General features: G+C 35.7%; 1 protein-coding gene across 1 annotated transcript in view; it reads left to right on the top strand.

The window, feature by feature from the left end:
• Positions 1-767: 767 nt before the first annotated feature.
• The window catches only part of LOC138710729 (uncharacterized), a 306886-nt gene continuing 286547 nt past the window's right edge, over positions 768-21106 (top strand). The window contains exon 1 of the mRNA XM_069841803.1: positions 768-918. Within this exon, the coding sequence (XP_069697904.1) occupies positions 898-918 (21 nt within the window). The 5' untranslated portion in view covers positions 768-897. The remainder of the gene's footprint in view (positions 919-21106) is intronic.

The raw sequence follows: 21106 nt of genomic DNA, 5'->3' as shown, positions 1-21106 counted from the left end.
CCTAGCATCCTCACAACTCAAGCTTCATGACTGTATATACTAGACTGTGGCATCACCTTCTGCAGGCGTCGTTAAATAAAAATACTGCTACTGCTATTCTTACTAATCTGGCTACTTCTAATACGGCTGGATTTACAGGAATTTGCATCTGGATCTGTAGAGTGCAAAACTGACGCCAGTTTTGAACTTCGTGATTACGCAAGATTGCACATTGAAATGAAGGGAATATGGTAGCATTACTTTGAACACGGAACGATCTCATGGTTCAACTCTGGATAAAAACCTCCAAGTTATCGACCTATGAACCTTGAATCTAGGACATGTGATCCCACAGTTTCGCCTCAGGTCACGGATAATTTCGAAGCAACGTCTCGTACAGTCACACGATCTTCATGCTGTAACGAAACGATCAATGTCATCATGAACTGTAATTGTTTTAATCGTTTGGAACAGTGTGCCGACACTTGAGAGAAAAATTACTGGGCAGGCTGAAATACATGGGATTGTTTCAGTACATTCCGACAGGCACTAAATTACGAGAACAATAACGCTTTTAACTGGATGTGGCAGTCCTTGCGTTCCAATAAAACTAGATTAGCAGCAATTGAGGCTTCGCAATCCTTCCAGCGAGGAACACGTTGCGTCATGGATTGGCAACACTTTCTCAGCGGTGCGATAGCGAGCAGCCAATCCGTGCGCGGTGGGCGGGCCCGTCTAGGGGAATACCCTAATTCCTATGTTTTGTTGACCGGATTCATCTGGGAACTTGGTAATGTGAACGTAAACAAATTCGCTGATTAGACGGATGTTATACGCGTGTGCGTGTTATCAAGCTAGTGCAGGAGAAAGTTTTCATCGCGTTTACTTCCCTGCGTGATTCAACGTTTAAAGAACGAGATGAGTGCGGAAGAGATTCCGGTGAGTCGCAATAACCCTGAAAACATATATTATAATGCTGTCCTGGCCCGTGCACAAGATTAGAAAATTTTTTCTCCCCTTTTAATGAATTAATTAATTTACATTTTAAGTATTGTCTTTTATATCAGTATTGATTTACATATTGTAAAAATGGAAAATATATTATTTATATTTATTATTTGTCACTTTTAGGATGCTATTTTATTTCTTGTAACTTCTTTTTTTTTTTAATGGAGTTTAATACCAACTTCCCTTTCCTTGTGCACGGCTTTGTCGTTGTCCATTTATGTTAACAGGTCAGCTATGAATATGCTTATTTTTTTATTACCTAATTACGTTTTTAGCATTATTAACAAATAGGAATAGATCTACGAGGGATGACGTTATTCTTTTGTTGCTGTTATTACCTCTATCCATTGCAATAATTGAAGGGTTCAGAACCATAGTGGGCCAAGCGCCATTTACTAAAACCGCAGAAAACAAGGGATAAAATGAAGTTATCACCATAATTCAATGGAAACATATAGCAAGTAATATAAAGTATACACATTCAAACTAAATGCTATGTCAATCTTCATTAAACTATGGTATTCACGTAACTTTAACCCTTGCTTTCTCCGTTTTTAATAAATGGCGCTTGGCCCACTATGGCTCTGAACCCTTCAATTGTTTCGGCAGTAATTAAATTGTACATGCTATAACTAACACACACCTATTCTATCATTTGCTGTTAAGGGAAATTATTGTGAAACTGTAAATAATTTCGAGATCTCAGTGGAAGTAATTTTTTTCGCCCATAATATTCCTGGTCAACTGGTTCATAAAGGCCTATATACTGAATATGATAAAATTCGCCAAGTAGTCCAGGATAAATAGCTGTCCGCAGGCAGACAGACAAACAAACAAACGACATGTCAAAAAATCACATTTTCGTGTTAGGAATTCTGTGAACGTGTATTTTCCCAAACATTTCGAAATTGATTTTTTGCAGCATCACAATATTGCCCCTTGACTCTATATAGGCTAATGAGAAATTAAAAATGAACTTGCTTCCTACTGAATAAATGCTTATGTGTATGTAGAAAACAAATTACCGTAGTTACACAACTCAATTTTACCTCAATTTATTTTACTCCAAATAAGACTATCCAGGGACCATGATAGATTGAAACATTCCAGGTAATAGACTACTACAACCAACAATAAAAGAAATGTAACAATTATGTGATTGTATTTCAGGATGTATTAGCTAACCTTGACCAGTATAACGTAGAGCCCGGATTTTAAGTAATAATTACATATTCTATTCCTATGTTATGTAGCTAACAGAAAAACAAAAACGTCGGCAAAACACTCTGAAAAGGCCCTTATTCCGAAATTTTCTGTTCCATATTTTTATATATAGGCTGCCTATTAAATATTTTACATATTTTGAAGTTTAGTGCCTATTTTAAAAATAACACACATTTTTTACCACATTAACTCGATCTCCTCAATTAAAATGCATTTTGGAATTGTTTACACCGCTTGTCCCTCTATCTCCCGTGCATACACCATAAAACATTATTTTTGCGCCAGAGTAGATTCGGATTCTGACAATTAAAGAATGGGCTTCCTTATAGGCCTATAGATGTGAAAGGTAAATGAAAAAATCTGAATTCTGTGTTTATGTATACAATCTTACTTTATTTTTATGTTACAGTAAATAGAAGTAATCTGATTTCTGTGTTTACAACAATATATTTATGATTGTTTATATTAAACATAAACAAAAGTAATCTAAAATACAATCTTTCACGTTATTACCGTGTACAGTACTAATATTTTCAATTTTGTCAAATATTTTATAAAAATATGGGTTTGATAAAGAATACTTCAGACAAAAGTTGTTTGATCTTGTGAGTAAAATCAGAATCTTATTAAAATAAAAACCAAGTTCACGTTAAAGTAATCATGATAACCTACATTATATAAAAAATAACTAATGTTATTATTTTCCTTCTTCAAACGAAGAAACGCTTATATTCAAAATCGTATTTTCGCAAACGCGTTCTTTCTAAGATAAGCAGCTGGAACATTTAAAAACATCCTGTGTAGTCTATGGTTTTTTGGTGGAAAATTGTTGCCTCATTTCTGCTTCTGCACTTGGTCTCTTCCGGTATTTTGTTTTGGTGGACATGTGCGCAGGAAATCCAGTGGTAAGAGTAATAATAGATTATAAATATTACTTTCCGTTTTAAATGTTTAATAATAATAATAATAATAATAATAATAATAATAATAATAATAATAAACATAATAATTCATTCGTAATTCATGTTATTATTGATCTGTATTTTCGCGATTGTTGTGCACATTTTATAGACTCCGCTAAGAAAATTTGTAAACCATTTAGAACTCACGGAACTCCAAGAATTTGCTCGTGGAACCCTGGGGTAAAGTAATATTTTTGTAAGAAATAAATACCAATACAAACAGTGGATTCCATTGCATAGTTACGCACTGCTACTTAAATGCATTAAATAATTATTAAGCCTATTAATTATGCCTTCAAAGAATCAAATGACAATTTTATTGATGTAATAAAGTGTGCATGGAGGTAAATTGTTCATTTTTGCTTGTTAAATAAATAATTTTTTTTCTTCCATTATGAACATAGAATTTTGTACCCTTTTTCTCTCATATCTATAGATATGTTACTAATGTGGGCCTAATGACAGATTGAAGCAATACAATACATATACATATTACGAGATAAATGTGACAATCAATAGGTCCCACAAAATCAGATGTTTTAAGTTCTCTTTTCTTGCATCAGAATCAGTATAAAATAAATCCATTTAATAAATCTTTGATGCTAAGCTACATATTTTTTTAATGTATTATATACTTATACAGTAGAGCCTATTTAGCCTACATATTTTGTCAGTCTTGGGTACATATTTATGTACATATTTCTCACTTTCATATTACATACAGTACAAAATCCGGGCTCTAACTGGATAACAGTGCACCGAAACATAACCTAAAAACATTTATAATATTCCACGATTATGAAGTATTAAGTTACAAACACAGTCATGATTGTCATATCTACATTTTTACTCAAATTTTCTTTTGAATGGAAGCGGTTTAATATGATATAAAGTTGTCGTGCGCCGGTCTCTATTGACGTCCCTCTCTGACGTGTAGTCGCGGTGGAGAGAGAGGAAACGGGAGTGACGGGACAAGATGGCAGAAACGTAAAGGGGGAATGAGGTATCGATGTTAGGGCCCTACGTCGTTGGGTGCCAATTGTCGTGCGCCGGTCTCTATTGACGTCCCTCTGGCGTGTCGTCGACGTGTAGAGAGGAAACGGGAGTGACGGGACAAGAAACTTGTAGCTTGTGGGTGGGGTGATGATGCGAGATTATGAAGAAGATAAGGAAAGACTGTTTTAAATAATATTTGTTTATTAAAGAAATAACAAGAAATTTATTAAATGTTTTTCCCTCCTAGTTCTGTGGTAGGGGAAACGGGAGAGTCGTGATAGAAATTGATACTTTAGAAATTCGTCCTGAGGCTTCGATGCAGGAAGAGTTATAATGGACAATAGTAAAGTAAGAGTTATGTGAAGGAGGTAGGGGCAACGGGAGTGCTTGGGGGAGATCGGCTTGCTTTGATGTACGATGTGAGGAGGGATGACACGATAACGAGAGAGATGGAATCGGGTAGACGGTTATTTCTCTTGATCGAGGGATCTGACAAACCGCAGCTCGCAACTTTCCGATGGCGAGAACAAGCTCCTTGGAGTCGAGGAATCGAACACACCGTAGTGTGCGATTTTCCAACGCCAGGAGTGGGGAAATGATAGACTATTGTCGGAGGATCAGCATAGCTCAGCTCGAGACTTACCGATTCTAGAGGGGGTTGAGGAGAGGGTTAGGGTTTCACAAGCCGGGGCATGAACTGTCAAGGGCAGGAGAATAAGAAAGCGGAGGTCTGTAGTTAGGTAGGAGAAATAGAATAATGATTATAAAGGAAGTAACAGATGAGAGAGAGAGAGGGAGGGGGAGAGGGAGAGATTCGGTGCGTGTATGTAGAGCAAAGGAGACAGAGCACAGAGGGCTCGGAGGACGCGTTAGAACGGTCTCCTTGCCTGCAAGCGAATGTCTTATGGAATTAGAATTGAATTGGATTGAAAGAGAAGTGGAAGGAAAATTTAAAAGGTACGCAAAACGCGTCTTTGCAAAGGGTTCGGGGCTGAAAGAAACTGAGTATGATATGTTATATGTCGTAGATTTGCAACAGGGGACACGTCCAAGATAACAAAGTGTTGGGAAATCGGAAAAAAAACCATAACAGACTTAAAAATTAAAGGGCCGTATTCATAGACATTTTTAGCGCGGGCTTTCGGTGGATTATCAGCGTTTTTCGTATTCATAAACCAGTGTTAGGGATAGGATATGATTTGAATTCTGTACTAGTAACCAGTGGATAGCCGGGACTAGCTTAGTACGCTCGTAGCGCGTGCTGCGAAATGTTTATGAATAGCACCCAATGTGTTTATGGATCCTGAATGTATTGAATGATCTAATTATAACAAAATATATGAACATTTTAATTTAATAACTTAGTTATAGTTTTTTCGATTTTCCAACACTTCGTTATTTTGGACATGTCTCCTTTTGCAAATCGACGACAGATATAATATGATATGATATGATGGGATATGATATGATATGATATGATATGATATGATATGATATGATATGATATGATATGATATGATATGATATATATTTCGTCACAGCACTTCTTTACATGTAATGGTGTACCTCATATTTCTAATATCCGGTGCCACCATTAACATATTATTACAATAACACATTATTAGCAGTACACGTCTACACAAATACTCCAATTTACACTATGGACAGTAGTGGGAAAAAAAAACCGGACCGACCCTTGTAGCTGATTTCAGAGCCTTGTTCACTCCATAGCACGATAGACTGGTAACTAAGACTTTCGTGGTTCGAATCCTGCCTGGGAAGGAAACTTTTTTTGTTCCTTATTCAAATTTATTCCCAATACTTTTCGATTGCTGGTAAAATTCATGTTCTGGGAATAATAAGTTAATTAAGTAGTAAAATATCGCAGCAATCGAAAAGTATTGGGAATAAATTTGAATAAGGAACAAAAAAAGTTTCCTTCCCAGGCAGGATTCGAACCACGAAAGTCTTAGTTACCAGTCTATTGTGCTCTGAGTGAACAAGGCTCTGAAATCAGCTATATGCAAGGGTCGGTACGGTTTTTTTGCCACTACTGTACCTTTTTATTACTCGGTCCAATCTCGCCTTCAATATATCTTCTCCATTTCATTTGCTATTCTCTATTTGTTTGTTAATCCTAAGTATACCTAATATTATATACTACTTTCCACCCCCTTTTTTTCTCTCTCTCTAACTAATATTCACTAAAATCTCAATTTCACTTTTTCTATAAATTATCATATTGTATTGTTTGTTCTATTTGTTCTTTGACCTTTTCTCCTATCTTTCTCTTATATTCATTTACTGTTCCAATGTTCAAATGTTAGTACTAATTTATGCTGACATTTGTTCACTTCTCTTAACCCTTTTTCACTATTATGTTCACTCTTTCCTATTTGTGCTCACTTTCACTTTCTCACTATTCCACTTACACCTAATCCTTTCTCACTATTCTCACTCCCTATAAATACTTATATTTTATCTCTACACATCTGATTATACACTTCCTCGCTTATTCCTCTTTAATTCCCCCCCCCCACACTTTCACTTTCACACTCGCACCCTTATTTTTTCACTACTTTCTTCCCTATCACTTGCCGACTCCTGGTTTCTCTTTTTATCCCCACTCGCCTTTTTCTAGCGCCCATGTTCCTTGTTCCATTATTGTCAGCATTCCTTCTCGAGTGCGCTAATCTTACAGCCATTGTATGTAGACTAGGAAAGAAACTGAATATGTGAGCTCCAAGCCTGTCGGCCACTTGTCTCACCCCGGGTTACGCTGCTCCACTGAAGGAGCTCTAGAAAATTGAAGAAAATGGGTTGTCTGATAAAAATGATCTTCTATGCGAGATCTTCACTCAGAGTTTGGTGCAGAGGTCCTAAATCATCTTGTATAATTTAAGACGCTGTATCAACTACTAAGTTATTTAGCGCCGAGATAGTATTTGGCGAGATGTGGCCGAGGATTCACCATAGGATTGCCTTGTATTCGTCTTAGAATTGGAGAAAACCCAACTAGGTAATCAGCCCATAAAACAAATTTACTTGTAGGCCTATATAGGCCTACTTTAATCAGATCGAAGACAGCCTCAGATTAGCAGGCAAACGTGCTACCGTCTGAGTTACGCTGGTGGCCTGGATTAAATAGCCGAATAATAATAATAATAATAATAATAATAATAATAATAATAATAATAAATGCTATAGTCTAAATTACTCTGGTGACCTGGATTAAATATCTGAATAATAATAATAATAATAATAATAATAATAATAATAATAATAATAATAATAATAATAATAATAATAATAATAATATTTTAAGGGAAGCAACGCGTATTTATTTCACCACTTCGCGACTATTACCCATTACCAGTTGGGGAAAGTGTTTTGTGCGAGATCGTGCGTATTTGCTTGGTTTCCGCACAAACCAATCCGCGGAAAGTCTAAAATTCCACATTCAGTATTCCCAACCTAACACACATAACAATTTCCCTCTTCTTACCGCTTAAGTGACATATTGATTTTACTGCTTTAGGCTTTTAACATATTATATTTAGAGACGTTCAATATAGTAATAATTATAAATTGGAAACTTACCACTGCAATTTCACCTAAATTGCACTGTTAATTATTGTTTTTAAATATTTGCAATAATTAAGTAAACTCTACAACTCCACTAAAGTTACTGCATTCGTGATGCAAGTAACATTAAGGAAGCCGTGAAAAAATCAACAAGATTTCAGATGCCGATGTTATTACTGCAATATGTTATATAAATAATATTGTTAAAATATTAAAATGAAAAATAAATCATTACATAACCTTACCGTTTGTTTTAAGTTCGCATTTATAGACTGAGGGAAAAAAAAGACAGACGTATGTCACGGCCTGCTGGAGTATAGTAAACACAGAAAACATTTTAAAGCAACAATGTTGAAGATAGATATTTTTGTTTTGCAAATTTGCCGTCATTGAACAGAAACCAAGATGGAGATTTCATTGCAACTAATTAGAAATTCCTCTTTCAGGTATGTAATAAACGATCTTCGCACAAAATAATGTACGATACACGAGCGGTATGTTTTCTTTCAATTCTCGAAAATTAAAAAAGCTCAACTACGTTTCGCTTTTTCAAACTTTTCCTCGAACATGAAAACTTCAACATACCGCTCTTGTAACGCATATTACTATTGTATATGTGAGTGCCCAGGAGTCTAGAGATAGAATCTAATGAACACAGTTTTATTTCGACATTATTTTGTTCTGCATGGAGTTCTGTGCATCTTCTGAATCATCCTATAAAATGAAGGAGGAAAAATTTGCACTGTACTCAATAATTGACTTATTTGTATTGCAACTATCTTCGCCGAATGTTGCCATGACGCCGATATCCATATCTCTTTCACTGGGAATACCCGGAGTGAAGTATCCCTACGTGCAATATTAGTTCCGATTAAACTTTCAATCCATTGAGTGAATCATCTTAAGCAGCCCTTACACGGTCAGTAGTTATAATTAGTATAATAATGAGTCAATAATACTAAGAGTACGCATCAACATTTTAGCGACCCTACACGTTCAATAGCCTATTTACTGTCAACACTTCTGGTCAGTATTAATGTGCTTCTTGTTCAGTACAGACCCGCCACAATGGATCGTAATAAAAGGAAGACATGTTTAGCTATAATATTAGCCACGACACACTGAGTTAAACGGAAACGATAAAATAAGGATTGGCTACAAAAGCGAAAGATGCATTTTCACATGAATTTGTTGCCGCAAATATAGCTTATTGATGCAGAAGATTACCAAAACTGTTTCCAAATTAGTGATGGTCTACTTTAAGCAAAGCCACCGGCGTAGCTCTGTCGGCTAAGGTGCTTGTCTGCCTATCCGAAGTTGCGTTCGGGCGCGGGTCGATTCCCGATCGGGCTGATTACTTCGTAGGGTTTTTTCCGAGATTTTCCCCAACCGTAAGGCAAATGTCAGGTAATCTACGGCGAATCCTCGGTCTCATCTCGCCAAATACCATCTCGCTATCACCAATTCCATCGACGCTAAATAACCTCGTAGTTGATACAGCGTCGTTAAATAACCAAGTAAAAAAACTTTAGGCAGAGTACTTCGAATGGTACATCTTCTTTCAATGAGGTAGAATACGAACATGAGGACCTGTTTATCAGTTGAAGTGACACTGGTTGTAACACTGCGGTATCTTGCAACTGGAAGGAGTTTTGAAGATTTAAAAGTTTTCTGCTATAATAACACCATCGTCTATCAGTTCAGCAAAAAAGAAAAGTAAATAAACTGGAGAAATGCCGAATGATAAATAATTTTATTAATAATGCAGTACCCGTTTATTGTATATACAAACAGAAATATCAGAATCAGGTTCATCTCCACGAGTATGGGGAGAAAAGTATCAGTAGATGAGTAGATTATCGTTCCGAACAGATAACTCAATTTAATAATATGTAGGGTTAAGTTCAGTTTGTGGACCAGGTATATGAATAGAAAGATTAGGAGCTGAGAGTTGTATGTTAAGGGAAACAGAACTGATTTCTTTTAGAAATTTAAGTGAATGAAACACCCATGGCTCATATTCATCATAATATGTACCAGTTCCTTAGCACTTCGATGCAGTTATCTTCTTTAATTCCTTCCGATAATTAGAGCTCAAGGTATTTTTTTTCCTCACATCTTCCCGATTTGCATTTAACTTAATTTTCTTAAACACACCCAATAGTGTGTCAAGTATTTATATTCCATTTTTCTTTATTCACCTATGACGCATCGAATGAGTCCCAAAACTCAGGTAGCGTCTCGTGTAACACTGAAATGTTACAATATTTCCAGGTTATCTGGTCGTAATGCATCAGTTGAATACTCCACCTGGAAGATGTTAGCACACGCGTCATCGTCCATGGCTTCTCCTTAAAATACTAAAGGAAATACTGACGATGGCCTTTACATTGTCAGTATCTCCAGTGAAGTCCTGCTAGAGTGTCCTCATGGATATTCATATTCATCCATGGTGTCCTTTCATCCCTTCCGAGAACGTACTACGCCGTCTCCACCTATGCCAGTCACAATACTACTCATACCGCACTGTTTTGGGTCGATATTATTGAAATGATGATAATGATTGAATATGGAGAGTGACGGTGGAATAATGGAGGGAAACGGAAGATCCCAGAGGAAAACCTTCAGGAAACTTGGCTTTTTCCGAAACAAATAGACTAAGGCTTCTTCATAACGGGGATTTGAACCCGGGTCCGGAGTCATTAAGCCTTCGCTCTTCCAACTGAGTACCAGACGAGGAGTTAACCGTACAGTTTGTCGCGATTTTGTTAGAATGCGATTTATCAGATTCTCGAGAGTACGTTCTATTCACCCGTATTTTTGCTGACTTTCTTTGTAGCTTCATTACATAACATTGATCATTCTGATGCTTTTCCTAAATGCAGTTTAATCCTCTTTGTCAAATTTTCGTCTAAAAACAAACATATAAAAAACGCGCACACACTCACATATACTGTATATACAACCTCTGATTGAGGTTCTGCCTAATATGTAGGCTATACCCTATTTATTATCGGACAGTACATCTCACTTGAAGATGTGTCAAAGGAAGAACAATTTGTTTGTTTATATCTGAAGTCTGATTAGTGTAATATGTATCTAGACAGCGAAGTATGCAATGGAGGGGAAAGGAACTGGCCACCCTACCCATTATCTCCTGGTTTAGTTGCCTCATGAGTGATGCCTTAATGTTGTCACTTGTGTCGGACAGTTGACTAAACAACAATTGTATATACAGTATACAGGATGTAAGGGGTGTAAGTGTCGTCCTTTTAACAATAGTTGGCGACGGTCTACAGGATCAAAAAATGCCCATAAAACATAGGGTTTTCCCAGAAAAAAATTTTTTCCTTATTTTAATTGCGTTAAGTTGCTTATATCGTTACTAAAATTACGAAAACAATTACATCAGTAGATATTTCTAGCAAAGAGTTAATATTAGTTTAGATAAATATTTGTGTGTTCTATTACGTTTTCGTGAAATTAAATGAAAATGCATGCTTAAATTTGTTAATATTCTGGAGTGAGAGACTTGGCAACTTGTTCAGCAAGCAATACTCTGCACAGACGTAAGTACAGGTCAGCTGAGTTCAAGCTCCCTGTCCATAGGTCTACTGCCGAGCGGATGGCAGTTCAGTACAGGGTATTCGACAATGTCATTCACAGTTTAGGAATATCACAAGTTATTAATTTATGGAGAAAGTCGTCGTAATTCAAGTGAAGCAAGAAGGATGTACCGTCAACGTTTTTCTCAAAGAAGGTTACCTAATTGGCGAACTTTTGTAGCAGTTTCTCAGTGATTATTAGAAACTAGAAGTCTCTTACCCCGTTTCGAAAAATCACACAACCAGAAATTTGTTTTAAAAATAATACTGCTTTACGGAAGCGGGAGAGATTAAAATGTTGCATTAGAAAAAAAGTTCGTGTGGTTTTGTGCAGAAAACCATTATTGTGTACTTTTTAGACGTACAATTAAAAATGGAGCATTATTGTTACATAAAATGTAAATTTATCATAATGTTCTATTAATGAGATTGGAGGTTTGTATTATTTGCCGCTCGTTTTATGTAAACAACAGTATTGTCATGGTCCGCTCCTGCATTAGAACAGAGCATCTGTTTTGTACCGGTACTGTGTACTTCTAACCCCCCTTCTCCCCGCTTGAGTTGTACTGTATACTTCTAAATCCTCTCCTCCCCATCCAGCAACGTTGCTAGACGCCTAATTTTGTAAACTTTAATAATTTTTAAGGTTATTTTACGACACTTTATCAACATCTTAGGTTATTTAGCGTCTGAATGAGATGAAGGTGATAATGCCGGTGAAATGAGTCCGGGGTCCAGCACCGAACGTTACCCAGCATTTGCTCATATTGGGTTGAGGGAAAACCCCGGAAAAAGCCTCAACCAGGTAACTTGCCCCGACCGGGAATCGAACGCGGGTCACCTGGTTTCGCGGCCAGATGCGCTAACCGTTACTCCACAGGTGTGGACTTAATAATTAGTTAAATATTGCAATTAGAAAAAAAATTGTAAGGACTTTTTTTTCCTTATGGCACGGATAATCATCAGTTAAAATAATGGCATTTATACCCCTTACAACCTGTATATAACACAGGATGTAGCTACTGTTCGTTCACTGATGTTTTAGCCATTGGGAAGAGGTAGTATCTGAACAACTTGCAGCCAGTGAAGCGTATCGGTACGCGTAGTTACAAGAAATCAAGCGCTGTTACAACACTTTATTTGAAGAAGAGACTATTCAGTATTCTCTTCTTCGCATAAGAGTTCAAACTAAGGTTTGTGCTGGGATTAGTTGAAATGTAAACTAGTTGTTATCATGTAACGTCCTTGAAGTCTGTGTCTTGAAATATTGATAGTGATGATGAAAATGAACGTTGTGTTTTACAGAATGGAAGCGGTAAACCATACATAGACCTATACAGCCGGCTAAAATCATTCAAAACACAAATATTTTAAGAAACGAGCAGGACAATGTCATGACCCACTTGCAAGAATCACAGTTGCCACAGGAGTAATGTGCTCAACGTTGAAGAAAATAGTTTCGGTAAATATAGCAAAAATATTCAAAGGCAAATAAGTGTGTCCAGGACAAAAGAACAGACCAACGTAGAATCGATTAATTTAGTCGTGACCTAATTCGAAAGAATAAGTATGAAATCTTCCGGACTGTAGAAAGAATATTTGCCGCTATTAAGCAAAGAAATAAGTACTTACAAGTTCATGTACTACAGAATCACTGAATCACGTTGATCCTATGGTTTTTGCATCACAGCATTGTTCTCCTCCCTCCTTAAAATATGTATATACGTTTTTGATAATTTCAGCTGACACTGTATGTGCAGTATGTTTTTAGTCGATTATTTAACGACGCTGTATGAACTACTAGATTATTTAGCGTCGATAGGTTTGGCGATAGCGAGATGGTATTTGGCGAGATGAGGCCGAGGATTCGCACTAGATTACCTGACATTCGCCTGTATGGGTTTACCACGTTCAATTTTATTGGTGACACACAACGTACGTCATCAGTATCTATATTTCAAGACACAGACTCCCAAGAACGTCGCATGATAACAACTGGTTTACACTTTATTCTAAGGTTACCAGTTTTTTTTTCAAAATTGTCAGGGGCCTATCGGTATATATGAAGAAACTACTTTTACCATTTCTTTAGTTATTCATTCACTTGTATTGCTTTTACACACCTTAAAAATTAAAATACCTACTCTATTTACACATAAGCATTACTTCCAGGAAGACACGGAAATATTTCAATTAACTTCAGTTAACTTCTGTGCGTATAAAATAATTTTCTCAAAGAAAAAAAAATTCACTCCATTTTAAGCAAAGATCAGCATTTTCTTCATCCCACTTTGCTATTTTCTGTGAAGTCATTTTTCTTCACGCAAGAAATTATATAAAATAAATTATTTCTTCTAGGTCAAGTTCATCTACATTGGCGAAAAAATAATGGACTATCTTTTCAAATTTTTCTAGTTGTAAAGGCATTGTTAGCAATATAAATCCTACAGATATGCAATGAAGGAATACCCAGCCACTGAGATATTCAACAGCATTTTCATAAAATTATAATAATTAATACTGAAATTTCGGGGATATCTGGGAATAAATTATTAAATTCGGGAACATTTTGGGAACGAATTTTGTCCCGGGACAAAAATCAAAATTCGTGGACTGTCCCCAGGAAACGAAGATGTTTGCTGACCTTATTTTAATCCCAACACAAAACTTAGTTTCAACTTGTAAGTAAAGAACTAGTCTCTGCTTCAAATAACGTGTTGCAACAGCGCCTGGCTTCTTGTTAAGTGTCATGTGCCGATACGCTTCACTGGCTGAACCTGTACAGATACAACCCCTTTCCACTGGCTAAAATATCAGTCAACGAACAGTAAAGGGTATACGCGTTGATATTTGTGAGTCACCCATTTTATTATCTAATATAGACTGATCGTTCTATGAAGCGCCTGTCAGTTTAGGCTATAAGCAGGTCTTTCGATCACAAACAGTGTCATACATTCATACACGTACTCCAGCATAAACTTTCTGTCTCAGTCAGTGAAGGGTTGTTAACGCTGAAGGACGGTCACTCGCGAATATATTCGACGTAATGGAAGGATTCGCTGTACTGCATTAGCCGATATTCATGTAATGTACGGAGCAGCAGGAGAATCTGCAAACGTGGCAAGAGAGCTCTATCACCTAATTCCAAATAGTCTTATTCCAAATAGACGAAATACAATGTTCGCTGCTTGCACCAAAGACTCCGGAATACAGGATTTCTTCATTTTGTAAGTATTAACGAACCTTGGCATTTCAGCATGTCTAAAAGTAGCTTAGAAAATAGAAATTCTTTACATAGTGTGGTACAAGTAAGCTATATTAACCTTGATTATCTCAAAATATTTGCATGTATACCCTTACACTCTATATACTATATATATATATATATATATATATATAAACACATCGGATTATACAGCAAATGCCGTCTTCCCGTGCACGTCTTCTAAAATCTGTCTTGTGCATCTTGAATTTTCAGACCCCTAGTTTCCATATTTCTTTAGTAAGCCTATGTCTTTCCTCCATATTTCTTCTTTTCGGTGAATATTACTTATGTCCCAGCCACTATAGGAACTTGATACAATACCTGGATTTATAGTATTGGTTAATAGAAATTGATGCGATCACTGAGAGAGAGAGAGAGAGAGAGAGAGAGAGAGCGAGCTGTAAGCCCACCCAAGCCGCCCTAACTACGTACCTTACATATATACGAAAATTGTCGCGCATGAATGAAGAATACGGCCTTATTTCTTTAATGTAGCAGTGGATTTCAGTGTCACCAACATACGATATTAATAATACTACACACCTAATCAAACCTAACTTAACCTCTCTCATAATACTACACACCTAATCAAACCTAACCTAAACTGTCACACAATACACACCTAATCTAACCTAACCTAACCTAACCTAACCTGTCACATAATATTACACACCTGTAGTAACTTTCCTCACATTTAGTATAATTTCGTTTGCATGTATTGCCGGCCCTGCTTCTCGTGTTGGTAGCCATCTAGTGGAAGTGGATCGTAATTCGAGAAAGGAAATATGGCGACTTTCATAATAATTACGTGCAGTTCGCCCAGTGTATGTTTTGTGATATATTAAATGTTTTAATGTAGTAATAATTCCCTTTCTCCCTCTCTCTCTCTCTCTCTCTCTCTACAGTGACACGATTTTCTTTCATATAACTGTTTTCATCTGAAAACGTGATGATATATAACGACGAGCTTGTTCGTGAATAACTTCATTGACTTTGTCGGTGGCGTAAAAAGGCGAGGGATAAAACTTGATCGTAAAATTATATATATATATATATATATATATATATATATATATATATATATACAGGTCTTACCAAAAGTTTAAGGACACCCCTCCATAAGTGATGTTTCACTCTTGTCATACTTATGTGAAACCCCCTGATGTTTATGGAGAGACCAAATGCCTATGAAAAATCAAGTTTTTACTGCAAACCCAATCTGTCTATCTTCCAAACTGTGGATTATATAACAATTTTTCTGTTATGAAACTTATTGAAAAATTACATATTTTGTAGGGTTGAGTTAGATCAGTGAATTTTGGACTGGAGTTAGATATTATCTCCAGTCATTCTTATATATATATATATATATATATATATATATATATATATATATATATATATATATATTATAGGTTCTTGATTTACTTGAACTCCCTGCAAGATCTTAAATTTCCTATTATGGCATTGTTTCTTTCTTAGATTTCAATCTTACGTTGTTTTATTAACAGTGTTTAAATATGAATAATACGAGTATTATGACAAAAAATAATAGAGTTGCTGACATTATCTTTTCAAGAAGACTGTTTTATTACACATTTTTTCGAACATATTATGCAAAATAATGCAATCGCCTAGTCCGAATATGTATCAAATTGAAATAAATTATTTAAACAAAATACTGAATTTAGATTGAAATAATACACTCTGATACCATCATATCCTATATTAAAGATATAGGCTATGGAATTGATATATGATAACTTTTTATTAATCGTAAGGCAATAACTAAATGCAATATAATATAGAAAGAGCACCATGAATATCAGACTGAAACAATCTCAGTTTTTTTTTAAGTTGTTCTCCTGTGATGAAGATGGTTAAGCTTAATATCGGTATTTCTTTATTTCCACATTTATTTTTACTCTTGGCCACTAGACTTGAACACGACTTTCAGATGCCGTAGCTTCGCGATCAGTTGACCTGTTTATCAAGTTTATGCATGTCGGAACACAGCTAATTGTTTAAAACAGAGTTCAAGTTGCTTGTTGTGGGTTTTATGCCACACAATTTACGTCAAATGTATTTGAATTTACATTTAAAATAAATTTTTAACAGGTAAAAATAATTAGGCCTACATTTTAATCGCATTAACGATTGTCTATTGTTTTCCACCTGCTTTATTCTGTTATTTTTGGTGTTACTTATTCATTATCCTTCACGAATTTAGACTTTTAAGGGTCTCTTTCGTCGTCCAGTTGAAAGTCGTTTGCTTATCTTTTCAGTTGTCTGGCTATTCTTTTTCCTTTAGGATGATATTGAAACATTATTTTGGAGTAAGTTTCTTGCTTATGATAAACGCACTGTTTCCAATAAATTGTTCCTGTAATTTTGAATATTTTCCAATATTGATGTCATAGGCGGAGTTATGGGGGGAGCATGGGGGCACTGCCTCCCCCCAAAACTTGTCTGAACTTTTTTTTCTATTAACGTTAGAAAATATTGAATTCAAAAGATTTTTCTTGCTTTTGTTTGTGATCAAGTTTCTGTGCTTACATTAATGAATTAATGTCTGCAGGTCATATGTCTGGACTATAATATTCATTGATTTTAAATGTATGAATGTATAATAATTTCTATGCCTCATTTGAGGAATGGAAGCACTGTAATGTTACTTTCGTAACGGCCTGTACTCATGTGTTAGAAGTCTGCAGGTGTTCAGGACGCCACTTGGAGAAAAATGAATTACATACTACACAATAACGCAGAAAAAAGAAAAGTGATCCCGGTATAATGTGTAAACTTAAAGACAAGGGATTAAGTAGAATAATAAATTAGAATCTACATTTCATATGATATCTTTAGGAAGCTAAGCTTCAGATAAAAAAGTTTCTGTTAGCACTGTTACGTAGTGTTACTGATGTATACATGTGTTTGTGTATGAGAGGGAAAAATAGGGAGATTGTTTTAAGTTATGCCCTATTATAATTTGTAATAGACCTACAGTTCAAGCCCTATACAATTCGGTCAGAAACATCGCGGATAAGGATGTAACACTGTAAGATGTCCGCCTAATAATAAATTTCTAAATTATAGACATCAGCTCAAAGAATTTGAGTGACCACAAGGGTCCTGAATACAATAAACATGTACAATATAATGTGATGTGATATATTAAAGAAAAAGAAAGTTAATTGGTGAAGGCAAATATAAGTTGATTAATTGAAATAGAGATGATGATGTAATATTTGAAGAGAATCCTTGATAATATTTATAAGAATAGACATTACATAATCAAAAGGAATGTGAAGTTCCTTAAGATAATTCCATTTGAATTTTGTAATAGAACCTCTACTGCCAAACAGCAAACCAATGACAGACCATTGTTTAAGAGGGATATCATATTCCGATATACTGTACTACAATCAAGCTATAACGGGGCGAGAAGGTAAATAATGTCCCCCGTAACCCCGTTATATGGGGATTCTATGGTTTTGCTGTGCCCCCTCCCCCCACAAGGAAACGATTCTTTCTTCGCCTATGATTGATGTAGTTCCTAATTATTTTAAAATATCTTCGATTCCTCTTCTAATCGATCAGAGTATATTCCGCAGTTTTTTCTTAAAAAATTCGTTTGTATTGAAACCTATCTTTCTTCGTCTTGTTTTCTAATTATCCATATTTCGCTACTAGTAACTGCACTCAATATTTTTTAGTTTTGTCTATTTTTGTAGCTTGATTTGACACCCCTAATATCTTAGAAAAATATTGTAATTTTTCCTGGAATAGCCTATCATTTTCTTTTTCATACAAGTCGTACAACTGTTACTTATTGATTTAAAAATAGTTTTTTGTATACACTTACCATTTATTTATTTTACAAATTTTAAATATTATTTCCTTTGATCTGTAAGGCTTGCTCAAACTATAAATAACACGAGTAACAGGTACTTGGACGTACAGGTCGTCTGGTAGGATATACTGTACATGGCTGTACATGTTTTTATTGACATGTCGCCACTGTATTTGCGGAGTTTTGTTATAATTACGTATAAATATTAGATCTAATTCATTTTAGGAAATTATAGCTACAATCGTAATAAATGCCAATCATATTTACTCGTAATAACTCAATGCATTTCTTTCTTATAAGACCGAAAGCAGTAGGTTTATAGACGCGTGTCCTGGGATGGAGGCTAATACCTCGCTTTTTGCCCGCATAGTCATTATTCGAATTGGGGCGGTATGCAGTTGACGAGAAGTATATCAGCACTGCAGTGCCTGTTTCACTCCATACTCACTGAAAGGACTATTGTTCGATCTTCAACAGATTCTGTAAGGTATGTAGGCTACTATACAGAGTGTAAGGGGTATAAGTTCCATTATTTTAACTGATGATTATTCATGTCATAAGAAAGAAAAAAGTCCTTACAATTTTTTTATGATTGAAATATTTAACTAATTATTAAAGTTTACAATATTAGACGTTTGACAACGTTGCTGGTTGGGGGGAGGGGGTTTACAAGTACACAATCCAGTTCAAGCGGGTACAGATATACCGGTATAAAACAGATGCTCTGTTCTAATGCAAGGGCGGACCAGGACAACTGTTTACATAAAACGAGCAGCAAATACAAACTTTCAGTCTCATTAATAGAACATAATGGTAAATTTCCATTTTATTTAACAGTATTTTTTTTATTGTACATCTAAAAAAGAAACAATAATGGTCTACTGCACAAAATCACACGAGCTTTTTCTAATGCAAAATTTTAATCTCTGCCGCTTCCGTATATCAGTATGATTTTGAAAGAAATTTCTGGTTGTGAGATTTTCGAAACGGGGTAAGAGACTCCCAGTTTCTAATAATCGTTGAGAAACTGCTACAAAATTAAGAAATAAAATGCTGAAACCATGTGCTTTCTTGTTTCAAATGTTTTATCACCCCTGTTTAAAAAGAGACGTATCACTCGCTGCAGTTTATGATGAGAAACAGGAGCGATGGCATTTTCAGTTCCTCCAGTGTAGCCCATGTGGATTATTTTTTTGTACTTTGTTTATTAGAGTTTCTCAGAGATGAAAGCTACAAGGGGTTAAGTTCAGAAATCGAAGTGGCTACACATTCCTAGTAATAATTATATCCTCGAATAATGTATGAAATTCGTTTACAGAATAGTCGGCTGTATATGTCGCAGAATCTGTTTGAGAGGAAGCGTGATCTTTCCTTTCTCTGGACTTTTATCTAACCACATTCTCCTACTCCAATCAGTCCCTAGTCCAGCAATGATGGTGATGGCCTCTCTTCTTCGCTCAAGAATAGGTGGCAACTGTAACAAACAGTATCCAGCTAATCCAAACTGTCTAATCTGTTGTTAGTTTGGAAACAAAGCCATTCGGTTTATAAATTAGAATACAAACTGAAAGCGAATGGAAAGTAAGACTGGAATATTAGACAAATACAGGGACATAATAATTTAGTTTTACTTCAAATTTTATTGTACCTGAGTTTTTGAATGTACCTCACTCCCATACCTTGTACTAGTGGACTTCATCCGTCCTCCACACAGAATCAAGGCCGCATAAGCAATCAAAATCGTCTTAGTAAACAGAAATGAGTGAGTATAGTACGTTCAAGAGCATTCATTATTTAATTATTTTTTCGCACATTTACTGTGCGTACGTTTAGTTACGTCGCATCCCTGTTTCCAACACCCGTTTCTACTGGCCCCTCTGTAAAGGCTAGTGGCTGGGCTGTCTTTAGTTCTTTTCTGAAAACATTTGCTGTTAGGAATTTGACATTTATGTAAAATTATACAACTGTTTAAAGTAATTTAAATAAGAAGTAACTGTTACGTGATTTCCACTCTTTTCTACGACCTGCGACATAACCACTTGGACGGATAGTAGATAGCATGTCTGAGTAACTTTATCTGTGCGGATCGAGTAGAAGCGAATATTGAGTTACAGCACTTAAGGCATTCTGTTATAAGTAAGAGTACAGAATTATTTCAACAGACGCAGGATTATGGACTTCACGTTGCCTGATTTGAGTGTTTGCATCAGTGGCGGCCCCTGCATATTTCTTAAGAGGAGGAAAGAAGTTAACAGCGCAAAATGACACCTTCTTCAGAGAAACATGCTACAAATTAGCCTACATGCATACATGTAAAACCAGGTAGGGTTAGGGTGTATAGCAATAATCTGTTTTTGTAAACTGAGTTTCCTAAATTGTCCAAAATATAATATGTTTTCACTTACATTCGTTGTTGACTAATTGCACAAATTAACAATTACAAGGAAATATTCACAACCTCGCAGCATTTTTCGCGCACACTACAGCATCAAACATGTTGGAAGAGACCAGCTATTAACACGTAACCGGAACCGTTTTACGGAAATGAGAATGAGAAATAATCTGTTAGGAAAGCGAGAACACTGCACCCACCCATGTGGTCTGTGTTGCCACATGTACATTTTACAAG

This window comes from Periplaneta americana, chromosome 12, assembly GCF_040183065.1.
Source record: "Periplaneta americana isolate PAMFEO1 chromosome 12, P.americana_PAMFEO1_priV1, whole genome shotgun sequence".
Lineage (NCBI taxonomy): Eukaryota > Metazoa > Arthropoda > Insecta > Blattodea > Blattidae > Periplaneta > Periplaneta americana.
This window is presented reverse-complemented; position numbering and strand designations above follow the sequence as displayed.